Source organism: Triticum dicoccoides, chromosome 3A, assembly GCF_002162155.2.
Source record: "Triticum dicoccoides isolate Atlit2015 ecotype Zavitan chromosome 3A, WEW_v2.0, whole genome shotgun sequence".
Classification (NCBI taxonomy): Eukaryota; Viridiplantae; Streptophyta; class Magnoliopsida; order Poales; family Poaceae; genus Triticum; species Triticum dicoccoides.
In genome coordinates, this window is record NC_041384.1 from 754,399,633 (window position 1) to 754,411,350 (window position 11,718).

At 46.5% G+C, this 11,718-nt stretch overlaps 1 protein-coding gene across 1 annotated transcript; it reads left to right on the top strand.

Moving 5' to 3' along the window:
* Positions 1 to 4,219: 4,219 nt before the first annotated feature.
* On the top strand, positions 4,220 to 9,400 carry LOC119270719 (cyclin-A2-1-like). The gene is made up of 12 exons (XM_037552762.1): positions 4,220 to 4,644; positions 5,400 to 5,708; positions 5,812 to 6,115; positions 6,422 to 6,528; positions 6,719 to 6,811; positions 7,517 to 7,650; positions 7,854 to 7,929; positions 8,024 to 8,100; positions 8,190 to 8,223; positions 8,317 to 8,466; positions 8,544 to 8,684; positions 8,820 to 9,400. The coding sequence occupies exons 2-12, from the start codon at positions 5,406 to 5,408 to the stop codon at positions 8,922 to 8,924; spliced, it is 1,524 nt and encodes a 507-aa protein (XP_037408659.1). The 5' UTR covers positions 4,220 to 4,644; positions 5,400 to 5,405; the 3' UTR covers positions 8,925 to 9,400.
* The last annotated feature ends 2,318 nt before the right edge of the window (positions 9,401 to 11,718 follow it).

Here is an 11,718-nt window from a genome sequence, read left to right on the forward strand (position 1 = left end):
AGTTATTAGGGCATGCATGTATCTTCTGCACCTCTAATCCTAGAGGGCAGACAACCTTCTTTGCTTCGTACGTACCGTCGGGCAATTCGTTGTCCTTTGGAGGCATCTTCTTTAACAATATCAGGAACTTTTCAAATCACATGTCAGATACACCATTCTCTGCCTTCCATTGCAGCAATTCCAGTATGGTGCTCAACTTTTTCTTGTCAGCTTCGCAATTTGGGTACAACAATTTCTTGTGATCCTCTAACATGCGCTGCAACTTCAGCCTCTCCTTTTCACTTGCGCAGTTTCTCTTTGCATCGACAATGGCCCGACCAAGATCATCAGCGGGCTCATCTGATGCCTCTTCTTCATCTTCTTCCCGCATTGCCCGCTCAACTTCTTCCCCCATTGGTGTACAATCGTATTCAGGGAACCCATGGCCAGGATAGCTGTCGTCATCCTCTTCTTCTTCATTCTCTTCCATTAGGACCCCTCATTCTCCGTGTTTGGTCCAACAGTTATAGTCGGACATGAAACCGAACTCAAACAGGTGGATGTGAATGGTTCTTGAGTTAGAGTAATTTCGATCATTCTTACAGTCAGCACATGGGCAACACATAAAACCATCCGCCCGCTTGTTTGCCTCAGTCGCAATCAGAAAAGTATGCACGCCATTAATGAACTTGGGAGAGCATCGGTCATCGTACATCCATTGCCGACTCATCTTCATTACACAACACCGAAAAGACCAAATTAATACAAGTTCATACACACCTATTCTCATAAAACAACATACAAACTCTCTAGCTAAAGCATTTAAATGCAACAACAAATGTGATCAAGATCGCAACTAAGGTTGATCCAACAGCATAATGATACCAAGCCTCACTATCAATGACATATTTTTTCTAATCTTTCTAATCTTCAAGTGCATTGCATCCATCTTGATCTTGTGATCATCGACGACATCGGCAACACGCAACTCCAATTCCATCTTCTCCTCCTCAATTCTTTTCAATTTTTTCTTCAAGTAATTGTTTTCTTTTTCAACTAAATTTAACCTCTCGACAAGAGGGTTGGTTGGATTTTTCGGTTCACATACCTCCTAATAAAAATATCTATGTCAACTTGATGGGCATAATTTTTCATAAACACGAAATGCAACAAATACTTATAGAAGAGAATATACCACATCCGAATCATAAAACGGACGAGGGCCGACGGGGACGGATATCAAAACCATGCCACTATGTATAACAAACAATGTACGGGTAAGAAAATTATACAAGTAACTATCTAAATCACACAAACATGTTTTTTATATAAAAAGGATAAGAACAAGAGGCTCACCAAGGTGGTACCGGTGACGGGACGGTGCAGGCGATCGACGGTGGTTAGGATGGGGACGGGAAGGCACTAAGTAAACCACACCTACACATGCAAACTAAGAAGTTAATTTGAGCTCAAATTGCATATAAATCAAATAAACTACCACATATAAATACTCCCAAACTAAAACCCACAAATCACTATACTTATAGAGCATTGCAAGAGATAATCTAGCAATGATAGATGAAAGGAAAAAGTTGCTAACCTTTGTGAACACTTGGATGGATGGGGTGCCTTCAAATCTTGACAATTTTTTGCAAAAATGGAGGATGAGCTCGAGCAAAAGGGGAAGAACGGAGAGGAGAGGAAAGGGGAAGAATAGAGAGCTCGAGCTCGATGAAGAGTTTATATAGGAGCATCTTTAGTCCCGGTTGGTTATACAAACCGAGACTAAAGGTGCATCTCTAGTCCCGGTTTGTGACACGAACCGGGACTAAATGTGCCAGTGGGCCCCCCAGTCTGACACAAGCCTGCCACCACACCTTTAGTCCCGGTTCGTGTCATGAACCAGTACTAGAGGTTCAACACGAACCGGGACTAATGATTCCCGCCCCCCTAGCCATTGGAACCAGCACTAATGGTCACATCAGTACCGATCCGTTTACAAACCGGGGCTAATGTGGCTCACGTAAAGCCATTTTTCTACTAGTGGAAACCCGACCGCCGCCGGCGCCGGCGGGGCGTCCTCCTCCTCATGCGCGGCAGGGTGGCACGGGCCGGTTCCCTTGGGCCTAGGCGCAGTGCTCGCGTAGGGTACCGCAGCACGATGGCTCACCGTCGTGGAAGCCACGCGTGGGTGCAACTACGGTGTGAGGGGTTGCATGGCCGGTGGTGCTCACCTGCACTGCGGTGGTCGGATTTGGCCGGCAGGTGGAGCGGGCCACGATGGTATGGGCCGGTGGCTGCTGTGCTGGGTCTCGGCGATGGTGGCCACGACTTGGTGGTGCTCTGCACCTACGGGGACGTCGCAGAAGCTCGTGACGATGGTGGTTCCCCTCCTGTGCTTGGTCTGCTCATGGGTCGGGACGGTTTGGGGGGTGCGGGCTAGTAGTGGCGATGGCGACGCGATGGCCGTGGTCCAGCTGGCGGCGCAGGGTGGTGTCCTGGTGTCTTCCCTTCTCCTCGGCCGGTGCCGGCAGCGTGCGGGGCTGGTGTGGCTGCGTGCACAACAATCTCATCTTCTTCTAGGGTTTGTGCTCGGGCAGGTCAGATCTGGGCCCGAGGCAGATCGGGGCTTGTTCCTCGGGTAGGTGAGGCCGGTTTCCTCCTGGGATGTGCACGTGAGGGGTGTCTTCGCGGGTGCGGTGGGCAGTGGTGGTGGTCCTGACGAAGTCACATCGGCCTACAGATCATCACCGATGGCCACATATTAGTCATTGTGCTGGCTCTCCAAGGCCTATACGAGGGCTGTCGGCAGTCTTAGGATCATGTTCCCATGGTTCACTGGGACTAGCTGGGGATGCAGGTGTCGACGCCTCCTACTGTGGAGGTGTGGACCCAGATCCAGAGACTGATGTCGGGCTAGGAGTGAAAGCAAGGCCTTCTACTCTTCCTGATGTGGTTGGTGTGTTGTGAGGTGGTCGGGTGGTGGTGTCTTGGGGCAGGGATGCGGGGGTGGCGGCCCCGGATGGTGGACCCCATGCTTGGCTCTCCGGCGGGCCTCATGGCAGTGGTGGTGGCTTACCCTTTTGGTCGTGTGGGCGGCAAGGGGTAGCAGTTGGTGGCTCAGACACGTTTCATGTCATTGACATAGGCGTTGCCCAGATCCAGGGAGTTGGAACTCGCCACACATGACCTGGTGTCATCGTGATGGCACGGGTGAGCTGCCAACCGAAAGCTCTGCGCTTTGGCGCCGCCGACGCCCAACGGGCGCCGCTATCTTCTTGAAGACGTCGTTCTGGTTCTCCTTTCTGTGCCAAGGCGCCGGGTGAAGACCCATGGACTCGGCAGCGGCGATTGAGGGCGTTTGCCGTGGAGACTAGGTTTGCTAGGGTGTGGTGTGGCGTTGTACTCTGACTTCCCGTGTCCTCTTTCGGTAGTGTAATCGTGTTCCCGTTATCCCAGGATCTGTTGTGTAAGAAGGCTACCTCTCCACTTTGTATTATTCGACCGTGTACTTTATTTGTTGCTTTATCTATAAAGCCGGGGCGCGAGCTTGTTTTGAGAGAGAAGTTGTTTCACTCAATGAGACCAAACAATGAGGAACTCAAGTCAAATAGTTTAGGATAGTAGATAGCTTGTTCATTTTCCTTCAGAATTTTCTCCTCAAGTCAAGATAGGATAGGTGATGCACTTTATGGAGCTTTCTTTTGTATAAAGGAATTTGATGTACAACGTGAATAAAATCTCCTGGTATTTGAATCTCTTGTGATAACAATGATGTGCAGCTTTGCAATGTGTATCTATCTATTGTTGCCAAGTCTTGTGATAAAAGGTATTCACTTGATGCCAGACCGGAACTCACTTTATGCCAGCATCTCCACCGCCACCACCACCACCACGAAGGACCGAAGCGTCCGAGATCCGAAGCTGTTAATCCCAGGTGCAAACATCACGTGCTTCCTAGTGTGTGGCCGCACAAGAACCGAGATAGGGCCACGAGACTACCATCCCGTGCCGCGCCTTCCTTTCTCGTGCACAAACCTAACACGAGGGTTCCCTCTCGCCTTCGGGCACACAGGAGGACGCCGAAGGCCGAGGGGGGAACCGACCGACCAAGGCGAGGGAAAAAAAGTGTGAGCAGTTGAATCTCACTCACGGTGGGCTTGGGTAGGGCCAGGCCTGCCAAAGGGATTGAACCCACGAGAGGAGGAGCGTCGTCCCCTCCTCCCCTCCCCTCCTTGTCCTCTTCTTCTACGGCCGCCCCAAATCATCCCGCCTCCCCCCTTCAAACTTCAAACCCCGAAAGCTCGGTGGTCGCCGCCTCCGCCGCAGCCGCCCCATCCGGATCCAGCCGACGCGGGGGAGCCTCGTCCGCGTAGATCTGGACGGGCGCCGCTAGGGTTGGTTCCCCGCCGCCGCATTCCCCCCCTCCTAAACCCTAGAGCCCGCCCGCCCTTTCCGAGCCAAGAAGCCGGCGCCCCCTGCTCCCCGTCACGCTCTCGGCGAACGGCTCCAGCGACGGCGGCCAGCCTCCCCCAGGGCCGCCTGCCGGCGCATCCCCCCTCGCCGCCAGATCGACGGCGGTACAGTCTTTTCTTGGTCGTTCCTCTCGGGCCTCGGCAGATCGACGCCGGCGGCGACTCCTCTCGCCCCGCCCTCCCGAGCCCGGTGAGTTCTTTCTCCACTCATCCCCCATAGATGCTATCCTTCCTTGCGCGCCGTGGTCGCCGAATTTGGGCTTTCTTGTTTCCAAGAAAAGGATTTGGGTTTTCTTTTTTTCAAGAACTGGGGCCGACCCGCCGCCGGCCCCCTCCCCCCTGCTCCTCGTCGCCGAACGAGGCTGCCATCCTCGTGCTGCTCATCCCCACCCACATTTTAATTATTTGGATGCGCTTTAGTGCTGGCTATGTATTAAGTTTGATGGCGGCTGCCCTTTCTGCATTTTTTTCACTTACCTGAAGGACATAATTTGGGGATCTATCAAATTATAGATGCACATTTCTTCTACGCGGTCAACATGATTTTCTTATTGCAAGACATGTGGTAGTGGAAACAAAATGCAAGCCAGGGCATTAAGCTTATCCAGAACCAGAAAGAACTACCTTTTCCACAATTTCAAAAAGAACAACGTCACCTGTATTCATATACTTAGATATAATTCGAGTCGTGCATCTTGTGAACTGGGTTTCATGAATATGGGTTTTCATTATTTTGTCCATGGATGCAACACCAGAAAGTAATTTTGTTGAAATGATGTGTCCCAATGTAAACTTGTACCTTCACTTGTTTATTTAAGACAGAGTGTTGCATGATGTTTCACGCACATCCTAGACCCTAGTCTTCAGTTTTGCAGTGCTACTTCTTGCTATATTGTTTGCTCAGTGCATGAATCCATAATGCTATTTTCATTTTCACCCATTCAGGCTTAAATGGCTGCAAGGAAGGATAATGCAGTCCTTATTGCTTGCCAAGCTCCCAACGGCCGTGTAACACGAGCTCAAGCTGCTAATCGCGGAAGATTTGGAGTGCCTCACCCAGCACCGGTACCTGTCAGAACTGAACGAAAACCGGTGACTAAAGGAAAGGCGAAACGGGGAGCTTCGGATGAGAACACTTGTGCAAGTGCTCTAACTTCAGCTCCACCTCCTAAAAGGCGAGCAGCGCTCAAGGACGTGACAAACATAAGCTGTGCAAACTCGTTCAGAAATGGCACTGCTGTGACTAAGCCACAGGTACCAAGATGTTCCACATATTATTACAGTATCCTAGTATGATTTTTTGATGATTACCTTTTCCTGATGTCAGCTAATTTAGAATGTATTTCCTTTGTTCCAGTCAAGGCCCACACAAAAGGTAGGGCGAAATGGAAGCAAAAACAAGCAGTGCGCAAAGAAGGCCCCTAAGCCACCTCTTCCTACTGTTAGTGGAACTTCATTTGTTGTGAATGATTCTCATAACGTGGAAGAAACTCAGAAGGCAGAGCTTTTGCCACCAAAAGAGGAGCCCACTGCTCTGCTCGAAAACAAGGGATCGTTGTCATTATGGAATATTGCACGGAACAGGGAGAGTGGTGTTCATGAGCCATTCTTTCAGGGAAGAAACACAAGAGATAAATCTGAAACTGCTGACTCAAACACTGGTTAGTTAAGTTGCATTTCTCTCTCTCTACCGTTTAGCATATGGACTTAAAGATAGGTTAGAACTTAGAAGTTTGAGAAACTGTTCGGAGCTTCTCTTTGCTTGTAATGTTGCACTTCTTTGCTGGCAGTCTGGTCGTATCCTGAGTATATTCTTGAATCTTTATGGTCTTTCTGTGGCCACAAAACTTAAAACAAAAAAGCATATTGTAAATATTTTGTCCACTGAGCATTCCTGAGAAACTTGCAGGTATTTATGTATTCTGTTTTGTTGGGCAGCATCTAAAGAATCTTTATCTTTGTTCCAGGGGACTATGTTGGCTTAAACGTTATAGACATTGACAAAGATAATGGCAATCCACAAATGTGTGCTTCCTATGCTGCAGAAATATACAGAAACCTGATGGCTGCAGAGGTATGTTTATATTCTGTTGTAGAAGGGAAGAGCTTCTTCTACTGTTTAGACAGACTTTTAAATTCCTCATATGTTACATGCCTTATTAAGCTGGGAAGGATTTCAGTTTTGGATGCTTGTGTTTCCTTCACTATAATTATTTTCTGAAAGCATTTCAGCTTCCATCTTATATGCTCATGTTACTCCCCAGCTTATAAGGAGACCTAAATCAAATTACATGGAGACTTTGCAAAGGGATATCACGAAGGGCATGCGAGGAATCCTGATTGATTGGCTTGTTGAGGTTTGTATATATTGCTTCTGATTAAATTTATGCATAAATAGTCCAACCATGTTTTTGAGACTGAACATCATCATTGTCACTTAACTGCACAACTTTACATACAAATTGATGTATATAACTTGCAAAATTAAATACACGTGAATATGTTTTTTTTATGGATGGTAGGAACTTTGCACATTCATTTCAGAGAGGAATAGAGTGCAAGGTTTACACATCCGACCTCGTTGGACTCAATAGATCACATAAATATTCTTTACATCCCTGTCCACATAGTTATTCATTTCCCTTTCAAATCTCATAACTATTTGGTGTTAGTGATGGAGGATTTTATATGAGAAGTTTGAATCAGTGGTGATGGAGGATTTTATATGAGAAGTTTGAATCAGTGGTGTCCATCCTTTCTTTTTGCACCACATAAGTTGCTGAACTGAGCCAAATGCAACATGGTCAAACTCGTGCTGTGGTGGTAACATGTGCTGTATGTATATATAGAAAATAAACACATAAACCACAGAGGCCCTGTGATAGTGACGAAGTCAGAATACGATGACAGTGATCTTGAGCACCAGAAACGTACTCTACATTTCTCACATGCATATGGGAAACCTGCATTTTCTTTTGCAGCAAATCAAGATCCCTGTTCAAGTTTAATCTTCACTGTTCATGAATCATGACTTCTTAGCTTATGAAGTTCCATCTTTGCAGGTTTCTGAGGAATATAAACTTGTGCCAGACACACTGTACCTCACTGTATATCTTATTGACCAATTTCTTTCTCGGAAATATATTGAAAGACAGAAACTACAACTTCTTGGAATAACTAGCATGCTGATTGCCTCGTAAGTTCACATTTGTTTGATTTTAATATTTTAACATCAAAAGCTTTGAAATTGATAGGAAGATGTCTCATGAAAAGGTTTGCCTAGTTGCTGAAGGAGCTTACTTTGCGGCAAATGCATGAATTATGTTTATTGTTTGTGCTGCCATTGGCGCCAGTGACATATGTCAGTAGAATCATTTAAAGATCTACCTTCTTCTGCAGAAAATATGAAGAGATCTGTGCGCCTCGTGTTGAAGAATTTTGTTTCATAACTGATAACACATATACAAAAAATCAGGTACTTGTTACATGTGAAGTTTGAAGGATTGTTAATTACACATGTGAAATGTCATTGTTGATCTGCCATAATTGATATCATCCTGATTCCATAGGTGCTGAAAATGGAGTGCGAAGTGCTTAATGATCTGGGGTTTCATCTTTCTGTTCCCACAATCAAAACGTTTCTGAGGTTAGTTACTCAGGACAGGATGACTAGACAGATCTTATTTCTTTTCCAATATGACATCACTGACAAGCGTTTCCTTGAAATTTTATTAGGAGATTCCTTAGAGCAGCACATGCTTCTCAAAAAGTAAGACTGGCATCCAACCATATTAGCACAGTTTTCATTTAATTTGTATGTTTGGCGTCTGATGATCACTAAGTTCCCAAACTACATTTGCAGGCTCCTTGTGCAACTTTGGGCTATCTGGGCAATTATCTCGCGGAGTTGACTTTGACCGATTACAGTTTCCTGAAATTTCACCCTTCGGTGGTGGCAGCCTCGGCAGTGTTCCTTGCAAGATGGACACTCGACCAATCAGACCTGCCATGGGTTCGTATGAGAACTCTGGATGCAGACCTCTGTACATCATGTTCTATTTGCTCTAATATATGTTATGTCTCATGTAGAACTGTACTCTCGAGCATTACACCTCATACAAAAGTTCCGATATTCAAGGATGCGTACGCGATCTATGGGAGCTGCAGCAGGGCAACACCAGTGGAAGTCCCCCCCTCAATGCTATGCGCGAGAAGTACCGGCAGGAAAAGGTATGCCACAATCACCACTTGCTGCTTGAGTTCTGTAAGCAGAACACCACATGAATCCTTTTTCTGTGCAAGCCATACATTCATACGGTTTTAGAATCACTTGACAGCTAATTTGTGTTTCCCATCCCATTGCAGTTTGAATGTGTAGCCAATATGCTGTCTCCGGCGATGCCTGTGTCGCTCTTCCTCTTCCATAGACAAGCTAACGGCACCAGCCCCCTGCTGATCAACAACTCCTAGCAGCGCAGCGTCAGCCCCCTGCTGATCAACAACTTGATTTTTTTCCAAGATCTTGTAGCATCCCCTTCCCACCATCCTCTCTCCCTCCGATCTGGTTGTGTTGTTATTTTTCCCGACCTTTTTCGAGTTGTGCAGTCGTAGGCGATGGCTCACATAAATGTTGATTGAGTTCCTGTGTAGGCTGCTGATGGATGCCTAGGGCTGGTAATTGTATGATGATGATGATCCTGTCTGTCTGTCTGTCTGTCTGTATGATAACTGAGTGAGTTCCGCTTGATTTAGCGTAGGTTTGCGGGCGTTTCCCAGAGTTTAGTGAGTGCAATTGCAGTGCAGTGCTCGCTCTTGAGATTAGAAGAGCAACTGTAGTGAGTCCAGGATGGTTGATGTGATGTGATGTAACCTGTTGTTACAAGAACATTCATTATTGCTTGGTTTGTAAATGAACATAAATGTAGCCTGACTGTCTACATCATGCTGAACACAAGGGTTTGTTTCTTTATCGTTTCCTTTTGTTTGCGATGAGATGAAACTAAGCCAGTGAAGAGCCAATCTTTCGTACTCCCTCTGTTGTTCCTATAGTGTCAAAAGAACGTCTTACGTTTTGAGACAGAGGGAGTAGTTGACTTTATGCCATAAGCTTTAATAACCGTATGAAATAATCATTTCAGTTGAGCAAATAAAATGGAAGTCATTTTCAGTCTGTAGAAATAGCGCTCTGGTTTAGAATTTGGGGATCGGAATTCAGAGGCAACTGATTTTTGTAATTTTGGAAAATGAAGACATGAGGGGAGCTGAATGAATGTCACGTGGGAGCAGTATTGTCTATTCAGCAATGAGATGCACTAGTATTTAAATATGACGGTCAAACAGTCAACTGACACAAAGTGACGGCACATGGTTAAACAATACTCTATGAAGCCAGAGTGGCAGCCACGTTACGCCAGTAGTATTGTAAGGTATGTTTGATTTGAAGTTTTGAACCCAGTTAGAGCATCTTGATCCAGTAGAAATCTTTATTAGTGGAGTAAATTTAAGTGCATCTCTAGTTGTTAGTTGATTTCTTAAAAACTTTAAGAATTAGAGGAGTAAATTTAAGAGCCACTGCACCTAGCCCAACCCTCAAACCTTACCTTCAGAGGAGTAAAAATTTTAGGAGTTGCCTCCCAAAAGTAGCACAAGTCTCTTAATTTTTTAGGCACTGCTACGCGTCCGCCGGAAAATCAGTTGATTAGATCAGCCGCCTCGGCAACCGTCAGATGCCGCCTAAAACAATCGTCGATCTACCGTCCCAGCCAGCCGAGGACCTTTGCAACAGCTAGCTTGTTGCGCTCAAGAGCTTTGCAACAAAGACCTTGTTGCAATGGTCCGCCGAGACAATAACTGGCCAAGACACGCACACCCTAGGCTGGAGCGTAGCTGCTGTGTCGCCATGGTCCGAGCGCCTCGACCATGGAGTGCCTCCGGTTGTTGGAGTTGCCACCCCTCCTCCACCCCAGCATCATGAGCAACTGCCACCTCTCCTCCAGCACCATGGCGAGGACCTCTCATGCCGGATGCTTCTCCGGTGTTTTCTGCAATCTGGGATATGTTTCTGAAACATGCCTCATCTTGCAGTGTCTGACCTCTCACGCTCTAAAGTTGAGCGCTCCTCCAACTGCAGCCTCCAACGCTGTCTGCAGCTGGGGTTATATTTATGAAACAAGACCTCTATTGGAGAGAACCTTTTTTTATTTTTGAAATAAAACCCTTGTTGCAAAAACCTTCTGAAACAAGAGCCATGTCGCGGGAAAAAATCTTCACCATTGAACCATTTTCTTCTTCTTTTGAAACAAGATCTTTCTTATAGGAACCTTCTGAAACAAGACCCTTGTTGCAAAAAAAAAATGACTACGCGGGGCTTGTGACAGCGTGAGCGCTCCATCCGAACTATCCAACGGCTACGTAGGCGGCGGACGCTACACATACATCAGCCGGCTGAAGGGTAGCTTTTTCCTAATTTTTTTGCCTGTCCGCCTCGTCTCCTATGGTGCTTATTTTTAGGTGCCTTTTTGAGTTGTTAGGGTTTGTGCCATGCTAAAAAAGACGAGGCTGCAACGGGTTTTTGAAGATGGAATAAGGTTCTTGTGGGATCCAATCGACATTTATCTCCGGTGGATCCTCTTGGATCCGGTCGTTGTTCGTCTACGTATGTGTTTCTGCAGGTTAGATCCTTCTAATCTACGCTTTTATTCATCGACGATGGTTGATGTTCTCGTGTGGTCCTATTGGGTCTTAGTACAAAAACTTCCTGACTATCTACTACAACAATATTTTTCTGGCTCCGATTAGGGATGCGCGATGACAACGGCGTGCCTTCGGCTCGCTCAGTGTTTGTAGTCATTGTTAGGTGGTTTATGAATCTGAATGTAATTTTTACTTCTGGTGTTCTTTATACTACCTTGACAGTTGATGAATAGATCAAAAGTTTTCTCATAAAAAAAGTCTTTTATTTTTGCCCTATGCCACTTCCGAGTTTTATTAATTTTCTTCTCCTCTCTCATGTGCGACGTCTCTTCCTCCCGTCTGTCGCCGTCAAAACTCACACCGCCGACCGTCCGCCTCCCCGGTGACCAGAAAAATGGAACCCCCAACAACCCCGCAACTCCGGCGACCCTTTGCCTACGTCGGATTCTCATTGCTGGTGACGAATTTGGAGGATTTTGGGCAATTCATAGCTCGCGCGTGTATGCGTGTGTGTCTGCTGTTGTTGCGCACATGTGTGTTGTGCTGCTGCTGCGCATGTGTGTTGTGATGC

What these genes read in the sequence shown, in the direction of transcription:
- LOC119270719 (XM_037552762.1), top strand. Translation starts at nt 5,406, where the DNA reads ATGGCTGCAAGGAAGGATAATGCAGTCCTTATTGCTTGCCAAGCTCCC. An exon ending in CTGCTGTGACTAAGCCACAG is followed by an intron (nt 5,709 to 5,811) that starts GTACCAAGATGT and finishes CCTTTGTTCCAG; the next exon opens with TCAAGGCCCACACAAAAGGT. An exon ending in AACTGCTGACTCAAACACTG is followed by an intron (nt 6,116 to 6,421) that starts GTTAGTTAAGTT and finishes TCTTTGTTCCAG; the next exon opens with GGGACTATGTTGGCTTAAAC.